Source organism: Diorhabda sublineata, chromosome 4 (assembly GCF_026230105.1).
Source record: "Diorhabda sublineata isolate icDioSubl1.1 chromosome 4, icDioSubl1.1, whole genome shotgun sequence".
Taxonomy (NCBI): Eukaryota; Metazoa; Arthropoda; class Insecta; order Coleoptera; family Chrysomelidae; genus Diorhabda; species Diorhabda sublineata.
Window position 1 is genome coordinate 27,298,433 of NC_079477.1, and position 25,718 is coordinate 27,324,150.

The following is a 25,718-nucleotide window of genomic DNA, read 5'->3' on the forward strand; positions in this document are numbered from 1 at the left end:
CACAACAAGGACGTGCCAAAATTCACGCAACTCTAAGTGTAACGTTCAATAAATTATCCATATCTACTGATATCAGTATTTCGTAATTTACATACCTGTAAATACTGAGTGTGAATTAACTGAAGGTCGTTGTGACAAAAAAGTAGACTGCGTGGCAAAATTGTTATACAATACAGAAAAACGATAAAATTGTTTATTGACAATAGTTAATCATTATAAGTGATAAGCCGTTTGATGTAATATGCCGAGGATAGTAACGAGAACAATATGGTTTTTTCAATAAAAAACTCAAAAAATTCTAAATCGTGAATATTTAGAGAAAAACGCTAGATATATTAAACAAAAAATGATTGTTTCAAACAAATCGTGTTGACAACAAGTCAGTTTCGTCAAAGAATTGTGCAATTAACTTCTCTAAACTTTCTACGTTTCTAGACCGATTTTTGTTTATTCTCAAAATATATTTCTCTTCCAGAATATCTCATTTGACTGATATTTCCTTCAATCACGTTTTCCAAGACCTTGTTCATATTTATTTGGCGTAACTTTGTTTTTTTTAGTACTTATGCGTCCATGATTAATGCACAGTGACTTAGGCCTGTCGCGGAAGCAACGAGCAGTGAGCAAAAGTGACTCACGAACTGTTAGAGCGCTGACTCGATCATGTTCGTCGTGCTAGGCAAATTACTTGACAACTTGACATTTTATTTGACAATTGGTTTGACAAATTTTTGAGATTGAATCCGAAAAGTTGATACATAGAAACACTAAAGGAACAGAAATCCGCATAGGAAAGAAAAAGCAAAACAGGAAGCCGAGAAACCCTTAGATGCTCGAGACTTTTCCTCGCAAACTACGATCGTGAAAGATCAAATAAACACTTCGTCATTTGCAGGAATAATCCACTTATTCTCACAGGATGTTACATAAAAGAACACCTTGAGTAAATAAAAATAATTAACTCCTGCGACTGCAGCTTTTATGGGGAAGATGATGAACGTCTGCTTGGGATATTGTTCTCTCCTACACTCTTATTATTCATACATTTTAAGCATTCTATCACCTTCTCTTCCTTCAATTATGACTATATCTTTCTCTTATAATTTCTTCCTCCAATTTATTTTCACATAGTTCTTCTTCACCATCATTTAATAATTTTTTAAACCACTGTGTTTATATACGAGTAGTATCTGGCCTGCCTTAGAGATGGCGGTAGTTACTTGAAACATACTACTGTATTAGAAAGTACACAATTTGTACAGCATATGTTTCAAGTTTGATGAAGCCACGTTGTAGTATTCGTTTGACAGCTATCAATAGTGAACATTTTCAGTGAATTTGTAAACATGGAAAAATTTTGTCATCGTTATATGATACGTACGACCTGCGAAGACCAGCATCGCAATGGTCGATCAAATGAGGTGACGCCTCCAGAAATGTTGAAGAGAATCCACAAAGCGGTACTGAATCGTCGATGGAATGTGCGCGATCTAACAGACATAGCAGTAGGCATTTAAAAAAATGCGGTACATCGCATATCAATTGAAAATTTGGCGAAAGGTGTGTTTCACAGAAATAAAACCGTTTCATAACTATGGATGAAACGTTGGACTATCACTTCACACCCGAAACAAAAGAACAATCAAAACAATGAATTGAAAAGGGAGAATCGGTTTTTTAGGAAACAAAGGCCGTTCCACCAGCAGACAAGGTCATGGCGTCGGTTTTTTTGGGTTGCGCGTGGGATAATTTTCATTGACTATCTTGAAAAACTATCAATGGCGAGTATTATGCGAAGTTATTGCAGCGTTTGAGCGAAGAAATCAAGCAAAAATGGCTAAGAAGAAAGTGTTGTTTGTTGTCAACATTGCAATAGCCAAAATTAATGATTTAAAATTAGAATTGCTACCCTATTTGCCAGATCTAGCCCCATCGAATTATTTTCTGTTCCAACACTTGAAAAAATGGCTCGTTTGTCAAAAATTTTCCAACAATGAAGAGGTGATGAAAAGTGTATGAAGCTGAAAGGAAATTATGATGGAAAATAAATTTATTTCTTTCAAAATTTTTGCTTTTTCTTTGTTGTGTCAGTTACTTTTGGGACCATCCTCGTATAGACATTTAGTATAATCCGTACCTCAAAATTTGGCGTGCTAGCGGATTGCCGTCTCTTTTTAATTAGTTGACTTGTCTTAAGCGCTTGTACTAATAAAAAAGTCGTTGGCGTTTTCACGTCTTTACTATAGAAATCTACCCATATAATGTACGCTTTTAGGTAACATGAAACTCGCGTACCCATTAAGAGGAACCACATGCGCCATATTTAGGTTATAATGTGGTACTGCTCAGCATCTTGATGGACATGATCTAGCATTTTATAGATAGTAAAACGAGGTAATCGACAATTTATATAGTAAAAGTTTGATAAATTGAGTTGTTTTCCAGTTTGTGACTTTCATATCGTTTTTAATTTAAATTTATTGTGAAAAAATTAAATTGAAAATTTAGTACAGGTGCTTATCAGTACTTAATAGGTCAAATTAAATGTACAACAATGTTTTGATAATTTACAACACAATTTTTATTAATTACAGTGGATATTATGATAAAAATAATAATAGGAATTATTTTTCTCACCTAATACCCAATGCAAAACAAAAATCAAAGTGGGACATCAACAAGATATAGATGTAAATACGGGAATGAGACAAGGAGAATCACTCAGTTCCTTTACATTTAATTTGATGATAAACGACAGTAGACTTGTTAAGAACGCAAAAATAAACTTTCCGAAAGAAAGAAGACCACGGCAACCACAAGAAAGACCATCTAAGCAATAGCAAGATTGCTGGACTTAACCTTGCTTGCTGCCAATGAACATGCAGTAGCCTACTTATATGTTAGAAAGACGAAGAAGACCTTTCACATTTTCGTACAAATAATAATTTCTAAAGAGAGACACGAGCAATGAATTGAAGTGAAGTTTTTCGTTAAATAAATTGTTAGAGAATCACGACTCTATCTGGTACATATTTTCGAATCGTATAAATGTTTTTTATAGGGTTTCAACTTTGCAAAAAGTAACCAAAATCAATGAAAATATGTGAGAATAGTATAAGATGACCATTCAGATGATTGCTAAAATTTTTACACATCACATGATCATAAAGAAATTTTGAAAGAATTCGATCTCAAAAACTGATTTCACCCAATGCCCATCCGTCAACAGATCTTAATATAGCATATCGTACTATCCTGATTTAGCACCATGTGTTTTTTTATGCTTCCAAAGATCTATACCTTAGAGACGTAGGAAATATATATTTCCTAAAAAGCTCCCTAACTTACTTTGAACAATGGAAAACCGATAAGACCTTCCATTGTAGGAACAAGTTTAAAATTGTTCTTTTTTTAGTTAATAAAATATTATGATATCTGTTCTTGTCAAATTTATCATAGTTCTAAGGATTTCTATACCATAAGATTTCATTCTTATAATTACTAATTTAAAATTATAACTAATCTCTATTTTATTAGAAAATTTCTCTTAACAGCTGTTTTTATATCATCAATGTTTAAAAAACTTGTATAATTTCCTGTAAGATGTCGATATAGACATTTATCAATCTTATTTTGTAGAGGTGACTCCAACTCAGTGGTAGAAACGTGACTTGAAAATAATTCGACAATGTACAACCCCTAATCCTATTAACTGCGCCATTTGTGAGAAAAATAAAAGTAATTTATCACAAATTACTTGAAAAATTGATTCAATCGCTTAGTTACTAGTTACTAAGTTGCTAAGTTAAAATTTTGATTTAATATAATTAAAATTGAAAAGATTCTTTATATGATAAATAAATAACGAATTCCACAAACATTGATTTACTAGAATTATCGAAGAATTGGGTATTTTCCACATATGGCAATAAAATAATTTTTATTTGTAAATAAATCATCATATTATTTCCATTTTGGATTCAAAACAGTTGTTCTACCTACACCTTCAAATTTAACCTCATTATAATACTGAATATAAAACCATTAATCATTATCAGTTCCTACAACAAGAACATAAAAAAGCACATACGTCATAAATAGGTAATCCGCTTTTTATATAAACCCTATATCTATTCATTTCTAAATTACCAATAAAGGGATATCTTAATTAACCAAAGATAACATTATTGTTACTTTTAGAAGATCCTAGTACGTATCTGTACTGTCCATGAACTGATCTGTTTTCTAATAACAATAATTAATTCGAGAGAATAATAAGCATTCATTTGATAAATAAACGACCTCTTTGTCATCAATTCCCATGGAAGCTTATATTTTCAAGACATAAAGTCTATTTAGTAAGCACAACAATTTTAAAAACAATTCATAGCAAAACAACAACAAATCTAGAAACATACAAATAAGAATGTATTGGTACTAACCGTGTTTTGCCAATAAAACCATAATAATATCCACATAAGCTAAATAAAGTTTAATTTAAATCACACACTACACAATTTATTGTTTACAACAATTCATCTTATTAGTTAAAAGTACTTTTTTGACGGAGCTGTACCCGGACGACTAACGTGCGGCAAACAATCGACACGCTCACGATAGGATGCGATAAAGAACTGAAATTTTCGCTCAAGTCGAACTCTAACAAGAAGGGAACAAATACAATACTGACTGTGGAGCTCACGGATAGGCAACCCAAATGATTAGTCCGGTCTTAAGCGACTGAACATAATACAGTGAGTATTTAAATGTTTCTTAGTTTAATTTGAAAAATTAGTCTCAGAAAAAAACTTATTGCTTATAAATTTTGAAATATATTAAGTGTAATATTGGTTGCCTACATAATTTTGATTATATAAAGTACAATACAAAGTCGTTTTAGGCTTAATATACAGTTGGAATATTTTTGAAGTTATACCTGGAGTATTTTCGTATGAAATAATATTTGTATGAATATAATGAATATGTAAACTTATATCTGCTTATCACTTCTAAATAGCGGTAAAAAAGTGCGATTTTTTCAAAAACATTTTATTTTTCTAGGTGTGTTAACACGTTGACTGCCAAGGCAATTTTCACAGTTTTATTTAATTACATATCATTAAAAATACAAATTTGAACACAAAGTTATCACTAGTATAGATATAGAAAATGTAGGTTTTTTTAAAAAAGTTTTATTTATTGGTTGATTTATGTAAAACTAATTTCCTCCAGGAGGTAAATTATAAGTTATTTTGTTGTTGACAGTCAACGTGTTGAGAACATTGTGTCATACTGGTTATATAGGTATAAGGGTTCAAAATTTGACAATTTCATCTTGCCGCCAAAATTTATTTGGTGTATGTCCCTTGTTGATCTACTTTCTAGAATTCTTTTTCCAGCGAGAACATATTTCTTTTTAAAGTTCCCATAATATGCTTCGACTTATTATAAGGTAATCCATCTGCAAGGCAAGAACTTTGTCTATTTCCAAAAATTCTCTTCTAAAGAAGAACTCATGCACTTTCCTTCGAAGTCTTTCGTAAATCAATTGTAGTTCGCGCTGTGTGTTATGTCGTCATGTGGCTGTGTCCTTTTGTAACCAATTTTAATGCCGTTCACCAATAGAATTCTATAAGTGGAAGCTGTCCCGAATAAGGAAGACAGAATGGTATCGATCTCTCTATCCTCCGACGTTCCAGCTCGGTTCTGCGCATTCTGAATCATGCGCAGTATAGTTAAAGTGTCTCGAACAAGATAGAACATTAATATTGCCGTTATATATATGGTTGGAGGTTAGTATAAAAATGTATCAATTAAATTCTTTTATATTTATAATGATGTATGTGATTAATCAAATATTATAATAGAAATTCACAAATGAGCCATGAGTAAATACTTTTTACAAAATTTTTTCAGTTCTATAACGTCTGGAACTGGACTACTATTGTCAACATTGCATCAAAACAACTCAAGTTACTGAGATCGTAGTCAGACATAGACAAACATCCAAGAACCGAATATTCTCTGTATTCGATAAAGTACGTGATAAAAAGGACCGTAAAAAGCAAAAAAAGTCCCATTACCTCGTCTCGTTCGGAACTCCGTTGCTGAATACGAAATTTTTGATTCATGTTTTTCTCACGTCAAAACGTCAATTCAGTCACAGTACCTAATAAACATTGTATTTATATGGAGTGAAACACGTGCACAACTTTGAAAAATAAAGTTAAAATTTATACTAGTAACCGTGAAAAATTCTTATATTTACTTTTCTTTTTATTCAATTTTTAATTATAAATTATATTTCGCTAGCTTCTAATTTTGTTGGGCGAGTTCGTTATTGATATATTCAATATGTTCGATGTAATGTAAAATTAAATCTTGTGCATATGCATGCATCTGGACTGTGTACTAATTATAGAAAATATGTTTACTGCGGACGCGTATAAAATATAGGTACATACATACGTAATGCATTTGTTTTATATTTCCCGTATTCCGCTTTCTCGGCCGGGTTTGATTTGTGGTCGGAAAGTTTTGACAGATTTCGATATTACGGTCGGGGTATTGGGAATGGCGGGATTTACATACAAGATTTGATATTGGTATAATTTATTATTTCCAGCAGTTTCAATTAATATTTATAAGTTTAATGTAGACAAAGCATTTTAAAATAGGTTTCAAGCACGTTTAAGGCAGTACTATAACCTACTAACATGAGGAAGTTTAAATGAACATTAATAATTGAAAATTCGTAACATTAGAATTTTGTGGTGAATAATGTTATGACTCGTTTGCATCAAATCTACCCTAACAGCTCGAATTATTTGTTTAAATAATCCAGATCATTTTATAATTACTGAAAAATACATATTTTGAGTGTTTTTGGATGATCTTGAATAAAAATAAGGAATCGGGGGCTCTCAATTGTTATTTATAAATTGTGTATGGAACATTTAAGTTCAAGGAAAAGTGGTAAAAGAAGTGCCTTCAAAATTGGAACAGTGACTATTTGGCGAGAAGCACAAAATTATCCTGAAAATTGTTATTTTTGTAGCGTGAATGTAAATGGTCAAACACTAAAAATTGAGTAAATTATAGTATCCAAGTACTAGTCCAGTGCAGCGCTTAACTGACTATTCAGTGCCTAAAATATATCTGAACCCTAAGAACAAAACACATTAGAGAAGAGCATTAAAACGAGGTTTTTAGGAACTCAATGATTAATTTTTTTAGTAAACTTTTTCTTATTAAATACATATCTTTATTTATTTTACACCTAAATAACTAAACTAATTTAATTATTGAATCTTACAGTTGATTATTCAAATAGCTGAATTATTAATTTAAGAATCCCGAAAATGATTATTTTATAAAAAAATTTACGGTTTCGTTCATAACCAACAAACAGGAATTAGATCAAAACGAAGTCAAATTAAAGTGGCTGCTGTTACCGTTTAGTGGGCGTGAATATTGTGAATAATTCATATGTAATTTACTGTTGGTGTGATTTCATTTTAATAGGTTCTTATTACTTTCTGAAGATTTTAAATAAAAAAACAATAGTGGAAATATTCATTGAGGATTATTTATTTTATCTACTACTTATTCCCAAAAAATATAAATAAATACGTTGTATACATCAATCCCGTTGTATGTATTCTTAGACATAATAAATATGAACGTAAACATAGAAAGGTTATACCTAGTACTAGAATTGAATGTTATGTTCTATTATTATTTATCATAAACAGGGAATAAAATGAAAATTACTGATTAGAAACAATTGATGGCTGAAGTGTTGGAAGATATCAATACGAACCGTTATGAATAGAATCTAATTTTATTTTTTGTTGTTTGTTTTCCAGTTATGAGCTTCCAGACATCCAAAACAATATGTGTTACGAAATTGTGACATCAATGCACAGCTGGAACATTTCAATGACACGGAAATATATTGATTACCTACTTGAAATCGAAATGACGCAACTTTAACATAAATAAATTTTCAGTCTAAATAAATGTATAGTACAAATAAATAAAAATAATACACATCGATAATTAACCTCAAATTTATAAACTTAGGTTAAATAAACCCCTACCCTTACAAGGAAGTAACTGATGATTATTGTTTACCAAGAGAAAATATCTTTTGCCCTTATTTTTGAGATTCATGTCACCTACATGTCATTTATTTAGATTGCGTTTTATTTAATGGCTAGAATTTTACATTTAAAATGTATTTCTTAAGGCTGAAACAAAATTTTAAAATCTTCTTTTTAGTGGTAATACAATTAAATTCAAACTTTTCACTTTATTTTGAAAACAATATTTCTCTATAGGCAACACATTTTACAAATATCTCTCAAGCTTCAATCACGAAATATGTTATTTGCTATATCAAGAAGCCTTTTGTAGGGGCAAAGCAAATACTTTGTTGTTGAGAAGTTGTAAAATTATATATTAGGTAGTTCAATTTCCATTTAAATTTATACGTTATTTCTGGAAATTATATAGTATTCACAACACGAATCCAAGAATAATAACTACGATTAAATTTTCGATGATTTTGTTGTTTCACGATAACAAATCTGATTTGAAACGTTCCTTTCTGAAATTCCGATAGAAAATAACTATTTTTAAAAGGGAGTATTTATAATTTGAAAATGCTTTGAGAATTGTGATGTTTAATTTTGAAAGTACTATAATTAACGGAAGCCGTCGTTGTTTCGTAAAATATTTCATTTACATCTGTCAACAAACTCCTGCTTTCAAACCCCATTTCAGACGATTTTCTATCATTTTTTTTTAAATTTATAAATACGTTAATAATGTTATATTTATTTTAGGTTAGAAACTACAATTATCGATATACAAAACATGTTATTTCGTTCTTAATGATCCACGTTTTGAACATTTAGTTTATTAGATAAAAAAATATGAAACTGAAATTTTCGGCAATTATGACATGCCCACGGCAACCAATAATTATATTTTTTTAAGATTTGGAAAGTTTTTAATATCATACCGTCCTCAATCCTACTGTGAACTATGAAACCATAGATAAATAATGATTAGTTGCAATATTATGATTCATCTGGGATTTATGAGCGTTCTCTACGTGCTCTTTCGATAATCAACGATATAATTTCGGCGGTTTGAAGCAGTGTAATTTAATTGGAAAAGTTCACTGCATTTAGTCCAAACAATATAATACTTGGTAGGTTAGGTGCCGCGACTTCCTGATCAATCTATTACTTTGAATTGAACAATATATTTATGATATAGTATAGGTGAAGTGTTTTTCAAATGAAGAAATACCAAAAATTACCTAAACGTAAAAATGAGTCAACTTCCGAAAGATGCAGCACTATGACCAAAACATGATTATTAATTTGACGATGAACAGATTCAGGACGAAAGTTCAATTGTGATTGTTTGTTAATGCTCTAGATGTGATCATATCCTCCCATCTATCGATATCTTTCAACTACCCATGATTGATTGATTAATTTCCAGTATATTGGCAAAGTACCTCTGAATGCGCCAGTCTTCTACAGGAAACAATTTTAGGCTTTATTTAAAATTGCATAAGGGCACATAAGTGCAAGATATTGAAGTATAACTTAATTTAGTGAACTCTTTCTCAACATGGTCAAGTTACTGGAAGTGTTGAATCAATTTGAGCTGTTTAAGGATATTTTTAAAAATAGATTATTTTCTTTGAAGACAATAAAAGTAGTACTTGATGAATAACATTCTTTTCTTGCGTGGAGACCATTCATTTCAACAGCACACCGTTTTAGCACCTCCACAAGGTAATTTTTTTGGTTAGTTTAGGTTAGAATCAAACAATTGGAGATTAAAATATGATTGAAATTCCATATAAATAAATAGTAAATGATCCTTTTGCATATTTTTTTATCTAAATTATATGGGTACCAAATACAACTTAGATTTTCTCTTTGGTAGTGGTATAATTAACGTTCAGGACACGGGAAAGTGAAGTAATTAAGATAAGTAATTAACTGTTTGAAATTAACGACCTCTTCTGGCTGTAACTACCGCAAAAAAACGGACATTTTAGTGAAACGTGTACTGCTTAATTACCAAAACAATATAACAGTTGTATGCTGCAAACAAACATCATCGTTGAATGGATTTTTTCTCCATAATTAATGTTGAAAGTTTACTTTACAAATAAGGATTTCAAAACTTTTTTTGAATTCTGCTTCTAACACAATTTTTAGGCCAGGAACCAGCAGTAGAAAACGTCGATTTTTATGAAAATTGGGATTTAAGCCCTACTTACCCCCTTATTCAATATTTACTCTGTGTCGAAGGGTGCTTTTTATTTTGTATCGTAAAAAATTTAGAAACCTTCGATTTTAGCATGTATTTCAGTAAAATACAGTTTAAATGAATTATTCGCAGATCTGTTGATATTCTCTAACAAGTTTATAATTAATCGGACTCATGCAACCCCTCCAAATCATCCCCTAATAATATGAAAAGTTAAAAAATAATCTCGACGATTCGTTTATAATTAAAAATTATGCAAAAGTGTATTTATATTGAATTGAGAATATTTCGGCAGTATTTTTAAAAAGTGTTGCTTTTTAAATATTTCAACCCTTATAAATCCCACCTTCAATGACCAAAAATTTCAAAATTGCAGTTTACATTTTCCACGTTTCTCTTTTTCCAATGCTCTGAAATTTAAAAAAAAAGCAGTTGTCTTTTCGACAATAACTCGCTCAATTTTCAAGCTAGAAACTTTTCTAAAAGAACATTCTGTAGGGGATTTCAAGTACTTCAATTTCAAACAGTTAAAACTTTTTTCAATACCCGATTTCGAAAAGAGTGTAGCTCAAAGGGGTTACATAAGCCACATTTTGTACGCGAATGCAAACTTTGGACTAATATATCTCCTACAATTTTTATGATACATAGGTCAAAAGTTTTGGCTAGAAAAACCTTGCAAATAATATTGGAAACATTTTCTCGTAACATGAATAATTTTTAGTTTATTTAAGAAATTTTTTTTTCAAAATTACGGAAATGCAGTGTTCAATTTAATCAATTATTTTTTCTAAAATAAGCATTCAAAACAGGTCAAATTATATGGATCATATCAATGATAGATAAATAAAATTAATTGTAATTGGATTACGATTAATTTCAATTAGAGAGGTAATAGCGAGGGTACAATTATTATATTTTTTTAAAAAAAAGGATAAAGAAGAAACGTTATTTTTGTTATAAATCAGTCAACTCTTATGCAAAAGACTTTTAACGGTGCTCATTTTAAGGGTTTTTATATGTGCTTTGAAAAAGATCTCTTTAGTTTTTTCCCTAAATTTCATTTGTTATTTGAAGTTAAAGGTTTTTATTTTCGGGGTTCCCCAAAAATAACCTTCCTTCAACGAGCGATAATTCAGTTATTATTGAATTTACAGAGGTCCTTGAAAAACGAATATCTTTGTTTTTTTATTATCTACATTTTTGTTCTTGATGATTTTACTGATAAAATGAAAACTTTTCAAGTTATTCATGATTTTTTCAATGAAAAATGAGCAGTTGCAATCGTTAATAACTCTAAAAGTACCAGCTTTAGAAAAAAACTTTATAGAGTAAAAGCTGCTTAGAATTAGTCAATCTATCGACCTATGAGACTATTTATAAATAATTTTTTATCTCCAAGAAGGGGTGGCTTACACCCCCGGGGCAAAAGCACCCTTCGGCACAGGATATATTTTAAAGAAGGTTATAAATACTACCTCCATACCAATTTTCAAGAAAATTGACTTTGATAATCAAAATTCCACGGGAAATCTGTTGGTACCTGGCCTATTGGAAATTCGTCAAATTTTATTTTTCGCTTCAATTCGACTCTCGCATCAACTATGGTGGTTACAAGCGACAATGTTCAATTTTATAAAATTTTGAATACATCATTATCTAACTATTGATTCATATAACAATTTGAGAACGTGTAGTACAGTCAAGTACTCAAAATATGACAGAATTAAATGCATTCAATAGTTGTGTTAGCGGAACATAGCAAGCAGAGAGCGATTTGTATCACGTGATCATGGGTTATACAGATCGATTGTAGCAACTGCCGGGCACTAAACGAATAACGAGGAAAAGAACTTAACCTAAAATATTTGAAGTCGATAGGTCAGAACAGTAGCTAGTGGATTATGAAACATTCTCCAAGAAGCTTTTTTTGAAAATTTTCGTATATTTAGAGTTTTAGAAATAATCATAAAAAATGAATATCTTTATTATCTTCATTTTCATCTTTTTTATGTACTAAAAAATATTATTCCAGACATCATACCAAATCTAATCTTTCTACCAATTTCAATGAACTTTATCTCACTATCTAAATCTAATGAGCGATTCTGTATTTAGGGTCAAATAGAAGCTAAATTAAAATTAATCTCGTCAAAATACGAACGTCTAGCACCTTTATTTAGTATCCTTGTAACTACTAATCTCATGGAATTTCTCTCGGAAATCCCAAAATTTCACAGCCGCGCGGTTTTATAGCGGAAAATAATTTTAACTCTTACACATTCCGTAATTTAGGTCCTGAATTACGATAAGTAATTTAGGATCCCTGTTAAATTGTTAACTTCAATGGATTGTAATAGTTTTCTAGCTACCTACGGGATATACCTTTCGAGATATTGAGGTGATATAATGCATACAGTGTGTACGTAAAGTATGGATTGTATAATAAATCAAAAATGCCAAACCTACTTGGAGTCATAAGTTTTTTTTCTGCGGCTTCATCGTGCAATGTAATTTAATATAAAAAAAGTATGTTTTAATGGGTTTAAAATGATTATTTTCTAATTTACAGAACTATATCGTCTTTTGTACTACTGTAGTGTGGCCAGTGAAGCTTTTCACCTCCGAATTTTTTGAAACAGTACAAATTTACTTGAAATTTAGCACATAGTTAGAGAAACGATCAATGATCATTAGACATAGTGCCGATTGTCGCTTCCATCCCGGTGGGGGGGGTGAAAAATTATTTTTAAAAAATAAGAGAAATCGATAGAGAATCAAATTCTGAATATAAAATATCTGAAGAACTTTTCCGAGAAATCAATAGTTTTTTAGTTATTCACAATTCAAAACTGAGGTAAAAAAAAGCACGTTTTCAAAGTATTTTTCGCGAATAACTCAAAAACTACGCTTTTTATTAAAAAAAGTATGAAAAACAAATTATAAAATAAGAAAAAACGAAGAAAATCATTTTCTATAAAATGTTCTACGTCCAATAGAAAGCAATAAGTGAAAGAAGACTTATTTTGGGGAGAATACTCGAATCGATGTGTTGAACTTCAAATAACGGAAAGGAGATTAATTTTACGTACATAATGCTTATAAAGTTTTTTGTGGTACTCAAAAAGGCCTTTAAAATGAGTACTGAAAAAAGTGAATTGGACCAAAATTGAAGAAATTATAGTAACAAATAAATTGGTTGCTGTGCACTTACAGCTGTACCATTTCCACCAGAATTAAAATTAAACGTACACCTTCTACAATTAGTTTTATTTCAGTATTATCCATATGATCCTAAAGTTAGACCGGTTTAGAATACTTATTTTTTAAAATATGTACAGTAAAAGTTGAAAACGTATTTGTAATTTTTTAAAAAAAAATTGCCATAATTGCATAATAACTCTGAAACTATGAAAGATACGTAAAAAATTGTAGAGAACAAAAATGTAACTTTTTTTTCAACGAATATTTTGTTTTTTACTTCTGTAACTTGGTAAATGAAGGAGATATTTCCGTTTAAAGTATACACTTTAATGGAAAGTTGACCTGTCTCCAGCCTTTCAACTCTTTCCCTTTAAAAAATAAAGGGCTTGAAAGATTTTTCATTTACATGAGTTTATAGCTCCTGAAATTTCTTTTAAAATGCTTTTTTAGATACTATAGCTTTAAAATTCATCGAGTTTTATTTATTTATAAATAGTGATGCTGAAAATAAATTTTTAATGTTAAATTATTGCATGCAATTTAATCATTGAATAACGGACAAAGTAATTTTTTAATACTTTTTTATTTCAAAGGTTGTTTTTAAGGGTTAAAAGTTATTTTGCAAATGTTTATTTCAAATAACAAGCACCGTTGAAGCATTCCAATCTTTCAAAAAGGCTTTTTTTATTTTTCTCAATACAGGCGTGGTTTTTAGGGTTCGAAAGGAAAAATTCTTTTATTACCATCAAAATCGCTTTATTTTAAATAATTTCACGATTTAATTATATCAAATCTTCAAAAAGTAATTTTTTGTCATTATTTTTTGCATAGGGGTTGTTTCTAATGGTTACATAAGAGGTTGTAAACTTCAAATATACAATAAAATACTATTTAATATTTGTGCTTGAACTATATTTTTACTAGAAAAATGATTAAAACCTAATTTTTCTCACTTAGGGATAGTTTTTACCCCTAAAAAATAAAAAGCGTCAATAGGTCTTGTATCACTTTTGATATTGAGCCTAAGACCTAACTTTTTCTAAATTTTATGCAAATCTATTCAGTTTCAAAGAATTCGGAGGTTACACCTGATTTTCAGCTTCATTCAATGTACTAATTGTACGTTTCTATAATGAATAGTACCTTGGAGTGCGATAAATATGAAATTTCTGTATTGTTAACACATTATTGGAAACAAAAGTTCGGAGTAGACGTGGCAGCAGAGAAAATATGTGAAATTGAAGGAGAAGAAGTTAATGAGCGGCACAACGATGGTTTAATCGTAATAGTAGTGAAGATTTGACGTTTGAAAATCATTCATGTTCGGGTCATCTTGTGTGGGCAAAATTTCAATTCAAAGGAAGTGTTGAAAATGCAGTTCGACAATTTTTTGTATCTAAGCTCAAAGAATGGTTTTACCAACCATTTAGTTTGCTAAATGTTGGGTTAAATCTACAGATTACGATCCTATACATTGAATATTTAGGTTATCTTTTTATATGATTATTAAATAAAGAAAGTGAACATTGGAAACCGACATTTATGAGACACCCTTTATATAAGTACAAGGATGTTATGAAAAAGCTAAAATCAATGTGAAGGAAATGTGCGGATTGCAATCCTAGTCCTAATATCTAATTAAACCTTTTCGGTAGACAACCATTCAAACGTCTTCTTTACCTCCTCGAAATTTTCCATTTACAACGATGTTCTGTCCTATATCTACTCTAAACTCTCAAATAGCAGATCATTATAAACTAAATCCTTCCAATTCCATTAAACCCTAAGCATACAGGCTTCGCAGTTGTTTGTGAAGGTTTCCAGGTTTTAATCACGATCTTTTTGGATCGATTTCGTTTCTTTTTAATAATGATTCATAAATAACCACTCAGCCCATTACATTTCTAAATGTTAATTAATGTCCATATATGTAAAACTTGTATATGGACAGTTTTTATAAATAGAAGCTGTTCCGATTAAGGAAGACAGAATACTAACGCTTTCTCTATCCTCCGAAGTTTCAGCTCGGTTCTGCGCATTCTCAAGCATGCGCAGTATAGATAATGTGTCTCGAACGAGAGAGAAAATGAATACTGTGGGCGTAGGGATGTTTTTTCCCATACCAACTGTCCGTATAGGAATATTATATATATGTTCATGCCAAACCTAGGTATTGACTTGGATGGACATGGATTGAAATTTCGGGAACGAAGTCGAACAAACCAATTCTGACACTGACGTTCGCTCTTGAATGAGTTACTGTACAAATATTTCTCATTTTATGTTAAAATTGATTTAATCAAACTATTCTATTGTAGTGTAAATTTTCTGTCTGGAGACACCTTGTACGATACATAACCGTATTTTGGGAAGTGATTTCCCGAGGGTGCGATCCTAATATCCAGTCTATAAAGTAAAAGCTAAGGTATGATGTCGCGTTTATTCTCTCATACGCATTTCGTTGACGCTCACCCTTTAGACCATTGTTTCTCTACTCTCTTTGTAATGTGCGGAAGGTTCTCTTCACATAAATTTTCCCGCTATATTTCATTGGTGATAACAAGTGTTCCACGCACACATATACAAAACGGGAATGAATTTACGGCACAGCTGGTGTTGTTATCTACTTTATTGAGTATAGTATATTTGCTGATAACGAAGACTTCAGGGACACTCTCTTATATATCAAATATTATTTTTAGTTGGTGAAGAAACTTTCCGTCATAGTAACTTATGGCATATGGCACACCTGATTATTATACCAATAGAGTGGGAATGTGATTTAAAACACATATAGAGTGAGTTTTATGCATGGAACGCATCAATTATCTGGGAAACGACTTCTACGATTTTTATAAATTTCTGTGCGCAATCGTCTTGTGATGTGGCTGGTATTATGGTGGTGTCTTCATTGTTGTCAGATGAGATTTGTTATTTCAAATAGATCACCTAAATGCCATAATTTCGGAAGTTAGAGCTACATTTACAGTATCTCCAACAATTACAATAAATATTGTACGAGGATGTATTGATATCTAGTTTGCCTAGACCACTTCCATGCATAAACAAAATATTGCGTTACCATAGCAACGAACAATAACTTATTAGAAGTGTCAGTGTAAAGTTTGACGTCAAAAAAGTAAACCTGTATTTAAAAGGGTTAAGAGGTGAGCAGATTTACGAAGATATGCTTAATACCCTTGGTGATCAATGTCCTTCGTATGCGACCGTGTAAAGTTGGACAGCAAACTTGAAAAGAGGTAAATTTTCCATTAAAGATGATGACCGATCGGTTTTTCGGGATATTGGGTGTGGGATTCATGCATCCTACGAGGATTGTTACGTGATCAGCATCTACATTTATACCGATTTACGTTTCCCAATGATACAAAAAGTGGCCTCATCGCAAAACATAACATTACTTAAAAATTTTGGATCGTTTTGATTGTAACATTTTTCCATCATTAGGTTTGCAAACCTCTATCAAGATCGTCATCTGACAACTCTTAAACCAACGTTACTATGTAGGGATGGAATTTATTATCACGTGAAATTTTCGTTACGGATGTTTGCGGAATATCAAGTTCCCTGGATATTTGTCTAGTACTCAAGTGTGGATCGTCTTTTAACGGGATTTGTTTTCTGTTGATGCAGTTTTTCTGCATCCTGATGATGTTGTGTGTCTTGAGAAATTATGAAGGCTTAGGGTACTTCGAAATGTATGATGTTTTTAAAGAGAAATATCCAGATTTAGTAAACCAAAATCGGTTTCTCTTACAACAAGAAAATGCTAATCCACATACTGCGAAAGTTATGCGGAATATGGTAGAGGAAATTCTTACGCAAGAAAAAATTCATCCAAAGAAAAGAAGAAATAGGGTTAAAACCATAGATTACGATAGGCTATACTTTGAATTGATAAGCAAGAGATATATTATACTATATATTAAGAACCTATCATGAAGATATCACAGAAAACTGAATCACGATAAATGAAATTAGTATTTGAATGACTTTGGGTTAAAAAAAGAGGTTTTGGGACGGTAAATAGGATGGCAGATGTAGTACTGGCATCTGAAAACAGCGTCACACCAATGCGCAGCGGCAGGGTGCAGTACCCAATTGTACGCGACATATAGGGTTACAGTATTGACACTTTTTCAAAGTTTATCAAGTATTTCGATTGATTCAATACCTGTCCAGGTACAAAAAACTCCTTATGGAACACCAAGAGGCTGTCAAAGAAGTAGATGAACATTTTTCTCACTTTCAACTTGATCTTGAAGACTTTTTATGGTAATATTTGTTTTTATAAAGCAATAGATGTCTATATATACATATATATGTTTCTAAATCGTTTTGATTGTAGGTCTCTTCCGATTTAAAACTAGTTTTTTTCATAGATAGGTGAGAATTTGACGTTTGGTCGGTCTTCAACAAAGTATAACTAGACACTGGCAATTTGCTTATTTATATTAATCAATACATCACCTATATCATGATTAGAAGAATAAAATCAAAATAGAAATCTGTTTTAATATAATTTTTTAATAATTTGGGTATTGTGTTTGTGTATTGTGTAAGTAAGTGGTTTATTGATTAATATAAAGTCGAAGAAAACTTAAAATCAAGATGATTTAGAAACATCTCTTTTAAAATGTGACAATAACCCGTTCAATAACCGTTGTATAAAAATATTTAATATGTTGAAAGCAAATTGGCAACGTCACAAGCGCAAAATTAAATAGAAAATAACGTCAAAGTATAGTTATTGGTTGTATATACTTAGTAAATTTCAGGAGGAAATATATTAAATGAATAATTATTATTAGAGTACTGTCAAACTATTCAAAAAGTTCGAAAAATTGTCCAAGTACTTAGTTCAAAAGTACCATACTGATTTTTGGTTGTTAGACACCAATTCCTCTGTTACAAATTGAATATCTAAAAGTATAGTGATTCTCGTTAAAACTTTCTTTTGCTAATAAGTTGTTATGTAAGAATAGTACGTGTTCTTTTTGTTGTGTGAATTAGTTTTATTAGAAATGTGGCACATTTTCACATGATTCAAACTTTTAATAAAAAACAATTTGTCATGTGAGAAACAGAAGAAAACTGCATATCAATAAGTCACAAACTTTTCGAAACTAAGTGACTGTTCACACACACACACGTGCGCGTGAGGAATCCCGTCCCTCTAAGCATCCACCCTCGGATAAATCCACGCATGGGTAGTGACTGTTGTAACTGTCATTTCAAATATATACCTGATTTTCTAGGAAAAATATACTACAAAATGTTGTCGTATCTCTCTGTTTAGAAGGAAAAACAAAAATTTAAGATTTATTACGTGTTTTGATATACATATGAATTTTCTAGCATTTTTAATATAGTTTTTATTTATATTCAAACTCCGGGCACTTTCTCATTGATTTTCAACTAACTGCAAACATTTGTAAGATCCCCATTGTTAAAAACTTCCAAACAATTGCTCAAATTTTTAAGAAATATACAAAATGGAAACATATTTTTGTTCTTTGATTTTTGGTAAAATAACACGTTCTAAACTGTCATTGCTGTTTTTTTATTTATTATTACGAAAACATTTTATTACATTAATTGAAAAATTAACAACTGTAGCACACTTTTAACCCACCTTCTTTTTTATCATCATTAAAAACAATCATAATATCAACAATCATAGATCTATCTAAACTTTTTATTTATTATTTATTTATATTTTATGGAAAAACATCAAAATCTTTCCACGAAATTACATTATTAATTCCAACTCTAGTATCTTTTACATCACAATCGCAGTGCTCAATGGGGGGGAGTGAAGCTAATTACCTGACTCATATGTGAAATAAAAATAAGGCACTACAGGGGGTTTCTCTCTTTAATAAACGTACTCTTAGGTGATAGTTTATATAGATAAATGGTATTTCGTCTTTAACACTTTTATCTGTAACTTTGTGGTTACTAATATAACCATGAAATATATTTTAGGCTTTGACTTTGGAAGCTATGAATCATGCACGGAACAAGAAAACATTTTAAGGTATCAGAAAATTTTGATAAAGACCGAAATCACGTCAAGATTATTATCTATTAAAAACTAATTTCAATTAAAAGAGATTTGAATTAAAGACGATTTATCAGCAAAAAGATTTAACAAATTTACAAATTTCAAAATATTTAAAATAGAAAATTTTTTATATGTATAAAATTAATGTATTATCTCAGTTACTTACTTTCTTAGTAAAATATTTTCTACCCTTGCAGATGTAAGTCGTGTGTGGAGTTGAGCTACAATCTCTAAGCTATGCTCCATTCTTTTCTATCCATTACTCTCCAACTTATCTTATTCTATTCAATGTTGTTCTATTGCTACTACTTCAAATGTATCATTTCCAATCCTATTCAATCTCCTTTTTCCTCCTATCATCCTTACATGTCTTATCTCCTTGCTCGGTACTTTATTTCTTTGATTTTTTTTGTGATCCATGTTTCTGCCCGAAATTAAGTAGATATATGACTGACTACTCTTTTAAAAATTTGTGTTTTTATTTCTTTTAGTATCGTTTACTTTGTCGGGGAGTTATTTTTGATACTTCCAAAGAATCTTTCTCCTTTATTTGATCCTCAACTCCAACTTCCGTTATTTTTGATGTAGGTATTTAAATGTATCCACTTATTGGTAATTCCAATTGGTTAATAGATATTATGTTCACCTGAACCATAATCGGCTTCCAAAATAATATTGTATATATTTTTTTATATTTTTAAATATCTTCATTTTTCAACGTAATCTCCTTTTAGCTCCATACACTTTTCCCAAAGAATGTTCAACAAGTTCGATACCCTTTTTACAATATAAAGAATCTGCAAGCTCCTTGAAATAGCTATAAACTGCCAACATCACCTCTACATTATTGGAAAATCTTTGATCACCGAGCCTGTTTTTCAAGTCTGGGAATAGAAAATAATCTGAGGGGGTTACATCTGGCGAATAGTGCATGAGGTGAGGTGCATGAGGTAGCCATTCAAACTTTAATTCATTAATTTTGGCCATTGCAATAACGGATGTGTGAGCTGGCGCATTCTCTTGATGAAACAACATTTTCTTCTCGGCCAAATATAGCCGTTTTTGCTTAATTTCTCCTCTCAAACGTTGCAATAAGTTCACATATTACTCGCCGTTGATAATTTTTCCTGTTTCAAGATAGTCATTAAAAATTATCCCACGCGCAACCCAAAAAAACTAATGCTGTGACCCTTTTTTGTTTGGGATGTGAAGTGATGGACCCACATTTTATGAATACTTATGAAACGACGCAAAAATTCGGCTACATTATTATTATTTATTTCTGTGAAAAATTGCCAAACACTCGATGAAAACATCTTCACAGCACTGTTCTTGTTCCATTGTGAGCAAACGCCGCATCCATCTTTAGCAAGCATCTAAAGCAAGCAGCTTTATTATGTCCAATTTTCAGTTAATATGCGATGTACCACCACACTTTTCGAAATTCCGACTATATCTGCTAGCTCGTGCAGTTTCTGTCTACGATCATTCTGTACCGCTTTGTGGATTTTTTTAACATTTCTTGAGTCGTCACCTCATTTGGTCGACCACTGCGATGCTGGTCTTCGTAGGTAGTACGGCCTCACTAAAACTCTGCTACCCAATATTTTACTGTTGATTAAGAAGGAGCAGTCTCACCTAGAATATAATCTGGTTTGGCTTTTATATTGGTTGGACTAATGCCTTTCAAATAACGATGACCAATTTTTTCTATGGTTACAAATTCACTGAAAACATTCACTATTGAATCACGCTACCAAACAAATACTAAACAATGTAGAGTCTCCAAACTTGAAACTGTGCACATTCTAATACAGTCATATTTTTTAAGCAACTACCGCCATTTCTAAGTCAGGCCAGGTACTTCGGGGACCATCTTCGTATATATGTGATTCTATAGTTTCTTCTACCTTACTGCCAAACTCCTATATCTTTGGTTTCTATTTATCTACGTGTTTTATAGCTTTTTGTCGAACATTATTAAGTATCGTGATGCAGGGCCTCCGCTACCATATGTATAAAGTGTGCAATGCATATGGGCACCATCCTTTAGAGGGGTCAATAACCCGGGGCCCAAAAAAAAGTTACAATAAAATTTGCAAAAAAACCAAAATTAATTTCAAAATAAAAGTTGAGAGATTAAATAGGATTAGGTATAAATGAACATGAATTTTTATTAGAATATCATCCAGTGACTGTCGATTCCTATGTTGCGGGAACATGTCAGGCGGTAGTTTTTTTATTTTTTCTGTTCAGGCATGAATACTGCCTGAAGCGCTGTAAAAGCGATGAGTTTTAAGCAGGTTAGTTTACTGGACCGTACAACAAGTGCATAAAAACAAGTAATTCTGTTAATTTTTTTTATATTTAAAGTTATTTTTATTATGTCAAGTGTTGTATAATATTTCGTTTACTACTTCTTTTTCTAAAAAATTTGTTATGGAAATATCTTTTTTAGATGACGCCATCTGAAAGTTGTTCGTTCTGTATTCATTTACATACCGAAAGTTGCGTTTTGAGTGTTCCATGTAGAGAAAGTGACAGTTCTGTACTGCAAAACACTTTCGGGACGCTCTGAAGTAGGCAACTTTGACTTCCTCAAATGTGACTCTAGCCACTTCAATGTTGACAGTGCACAGTTTCACTTCGATGATTTTGCATAACCTTAAATTTTTAATTTTCTGAAATTATTTGTTGTATCCGAAGTTTTATCTAAATTAATGAATAAGAATGAACGATGAAGAGTTACTCGAATCCACGCCACCTGATCTGATCGAAGAAAGCAATGCAGCCGTTCTTAATTCGTTGCCGGATAAATCTCGTGCAAGGTACTAAAACAGTACGAGTTCTTTAAGAAGTGGTGTCACCAGAAAAAATTATAAATAAAATGTTTATAATTCTCTATTATTTATTTTCTTTCCTCAATGTAATTGAAAAAGTTTTGAATCTTGTGCGTCGTCTACAAAATTTTGTGTACGCCGCGAGTGAAATACTATTTTGATGGAATCGTCTGCTGCTCGCCTCGCTTCGCTCGTTTCACAATTTTCAGACTCGTCTAACAAAGTAGCACTCTCAGTCCTTGGTATACAAATAACTATTTATTAATTGAAATTTCATGTTTGAAAATAATTGTTAAAAAAATATATTAGTTTTGGGTTAATTGCTAGTATTTATAAACAACGTTTTTGTACCCCATTAGTCAATTACATGCTTGAAAATGGGTTTAAACCAGAATTTATTTTGTTAATTTTATTCTGTTTGATCTACCTCCAGAAAAATAGATCATAAAAGATGATCCGAAATGCCTTACGGGGCTCCAAAATCATTTTTTGCACGCAGTCGCCAGTAGCCCTTACGGGGGCCCTGTTGTAACGAATCATATATCCTTTTACTTGTACCCAAATAGGCTCAGATTTAATTCACTAACTCTAATTCCGACCCTTATTTGGTAATGGCCACGATTAAAGAAAAAATAAAAAAAATAAATGGAAAAATAAAAAGATGGGAAAGTTATAGAATGAAAAGAAAAAGTACAAGGCGCAAGTAAAGACTATCTTAAATCTGGTTAATAATTGACAGGATAGTACTGAAACGATCCTTCGACAAGGTTCTATAACTTAAAATATAGTCCCACCCTTAAGGCAGTTTCGCACGGGCTAGAATACTACTCGTTCTGCACATATCTCACGACTACTTGATTTTCACGTCCTATAATATGCGATCTCCAGTTCATACGAATTAGTGTTTGAAAGGCGTCCCGACCAGAAACGAACCGCCTCTAACATCTAGTTGTTCATGATACGTTTTTTATTTATTTGTGTTTTTATAGTGTTTTAATCATGGCTACACAGTGCAAAAATTGTGTGTGAACTTTTATTTAATGAATTACAACGTTTGAACAATGTTAAAAAAATGAAACTCTTGGTGCCACTAATAATATATGACGAGAACTCTCTTTGGAAGATCAAAGTGGATACAGAACCTTTTTAGAATGGATCCAAGTCTATATTTCTCTGGCGTAGGAAATGTTATTAATTATTATTATATATGAATAAAATGTATTAATTTATCTAATTAATAAATAGAAACTTCACATTTGGTGGGTGTTTCACGACTAAACCGGTCGTGTTCACTCCAACTTGCCGGAGTAATCATGACCGATCTATTTTTGGCCGTTGACGACTCCCACTACAAAGACTACCAGTTCACACCAGGTAGTGATTACGACTAACTTTTCTAATAGTAGTATTCTCGCCCAGTTTACAACTCCGTGTGAACCCGCCTTTAGTCCATGCAGTTACATGAATTGCTACTCCTTTTATCTCAGCAGCAAAACATGAGGATATTAGGACCAGTGGGGGTTTTCAATCCGCGTTCTTACAACCCAAATTGACTCCAATTCAAACATTTGATTATCTAAAGAGAATACAAACATTACTTTTAAACAATTTTAATCATTTCTGATTCTTCTTAAAGAATGAAAAGCAGTCGGCATCGCACAACATCATTTTAACGGTAGTCCTTTTAGATATTTTGTCACTTTTTTCTTTAAAGTAGCACATTGTATAGTTTTCGCGTCAGAGTTCAATATATCAACACGCCCTTAGTAATTTCACCTGTATGTTTGCAACTAACTGAGGAGCAATATTTTAGAGTCAGTTATAAAATAAAATATAATTTGATAAAACTGAAAAACACGCTTTTAGCAATAATCAAAAAGTGAAAAATAATTCATGGCATAAAAATAAAATTACTGATGAAAACATTGATGTCACTATTATAAAAGCGTGGGGTGCTTGTAGGACTTTTTTAACTGTTAAATTTCGATATCACAGTTTTGAGCGATTCAGGTAAATGGGTAAATGGAGATTAAAGGAAAGGGAAGACCTATATACTAAGTAATTTTCGGTAATGGCAAAATAATTCGTACGACCCTGAATAGCTTTATCAGTTTAGTTATCCTAGAGGCACGTTCCGCATTTAAATTTCAGTCACCTACATTAGAGACCCATCACCGAGAAACACTACCGTCCATTTTACTATAGAGAGCCATTTCGAGCTCATTAAGAGAATGGAGAAAGAAAGGAATAAGGTCCTACTCGGTGAATAATTTTTAGTAATCGAAAAAATCATTCTGACAGTATTTGGTTTGGGAATCTGACTAGTTACAAAACAAAAGTTAAGTACTCATAACTACTGCAAAAAACATGTCATAGAATACACTCCACGCTTGTATAATAGTGACACTAATGTTCTAATTAGTAATTTTCTTCATGTAACAAAAATTATTACTTACTAATTAGTTTTTCAGTTTCATTTATTTTTTATATATTCTAATAGTTTTTATTGCCACGCCATCACAGCTGCTTTATTAAAATCATCTCTTAAAAATATTATTTTTTCTCGTATGTTTGCCATTCTGTGGTGGATGTATTATTAAAAAATTGGAAATATCTCCCTTGCGTGCTATCCATATTACAATATATTCCACGAATACTAAATGTCATGATAAATAAGCAGTTTGTGATACATGTGACGCCCTCTAGGTGCTTCAATAACAATTTTTATCAACTAATGGATTTGTTAATATCTTTAATGAATATTGTAAATATAATTGAACATTTTTTAATTAAATTTAGTATTGTTACGAGTAGAAGATAATTTCACAAAAACTTTAATGTTTTTAATTGAGATTAAAACAATTATTCAAGGTTTTATTGATGAAATGATGACTTACAACACCGTATACTGCTTTACTATATAACCATTCATTAATATTTTTAGCGTACTCACCTAGAAACTACCACCGGCACTTTAACGGCACAAAAAACAACTATCAACATATACTTTTAAGTGTTGAATGAAAATTTAGCCGTTTTTAACCTAAAACCGAAGCAGTTCTTGTGCCAAATACAAAAATCAATGAGTACATCGTACAATATATCTATCCGGCGATATTCTTTTAACACTTTTCATCATGTTTTCACTTACAAAAAACCGACACAAGTTTAAAAATTAATTTGAAATATTTCAGAAACACGCCTCCAATTCGCGATCGCGTCAGTAACATTTTCTATTTTGATGAAATTAGAAAAATTAAGGCTCAAACTTTGATATGATGGAC

At 31.3% G+C, this 25,718-nt stretch overlaps 1 protein-coding gene across 2 annotated transcripts in view; it reads right to left on the bottom strand.

The window, feature by feature from the left end:
- Positions 1-25,519, bottom strand: part of LOC130443604 (caskin-1) — a 153,545-nt gene extending 128,026 nt beyond the window's left edge. The window contains exon 1 of one of the 2 annotated variants that reach the window (XM_056778365.1): positions 25,388-25,519. Coding sequence is in view for 1 of the 2 variants with exons in the window: in XM_056778363.1 (XP_056634341.1) it covers positions 4,443-4,464 (22 nt within the window). In the remaining variant the exon portion in view is untranslated. Of the gene's footprint in view, positions 1-4,442; positions 4,683-25,387 lie in introns of those variants that run through there. The other variant, XM_056778363.1, reaches the window with a different exon arrangement.
- Between the last annotated feature and the right edge of the window lie 199 nt (positions 25,520-25,718).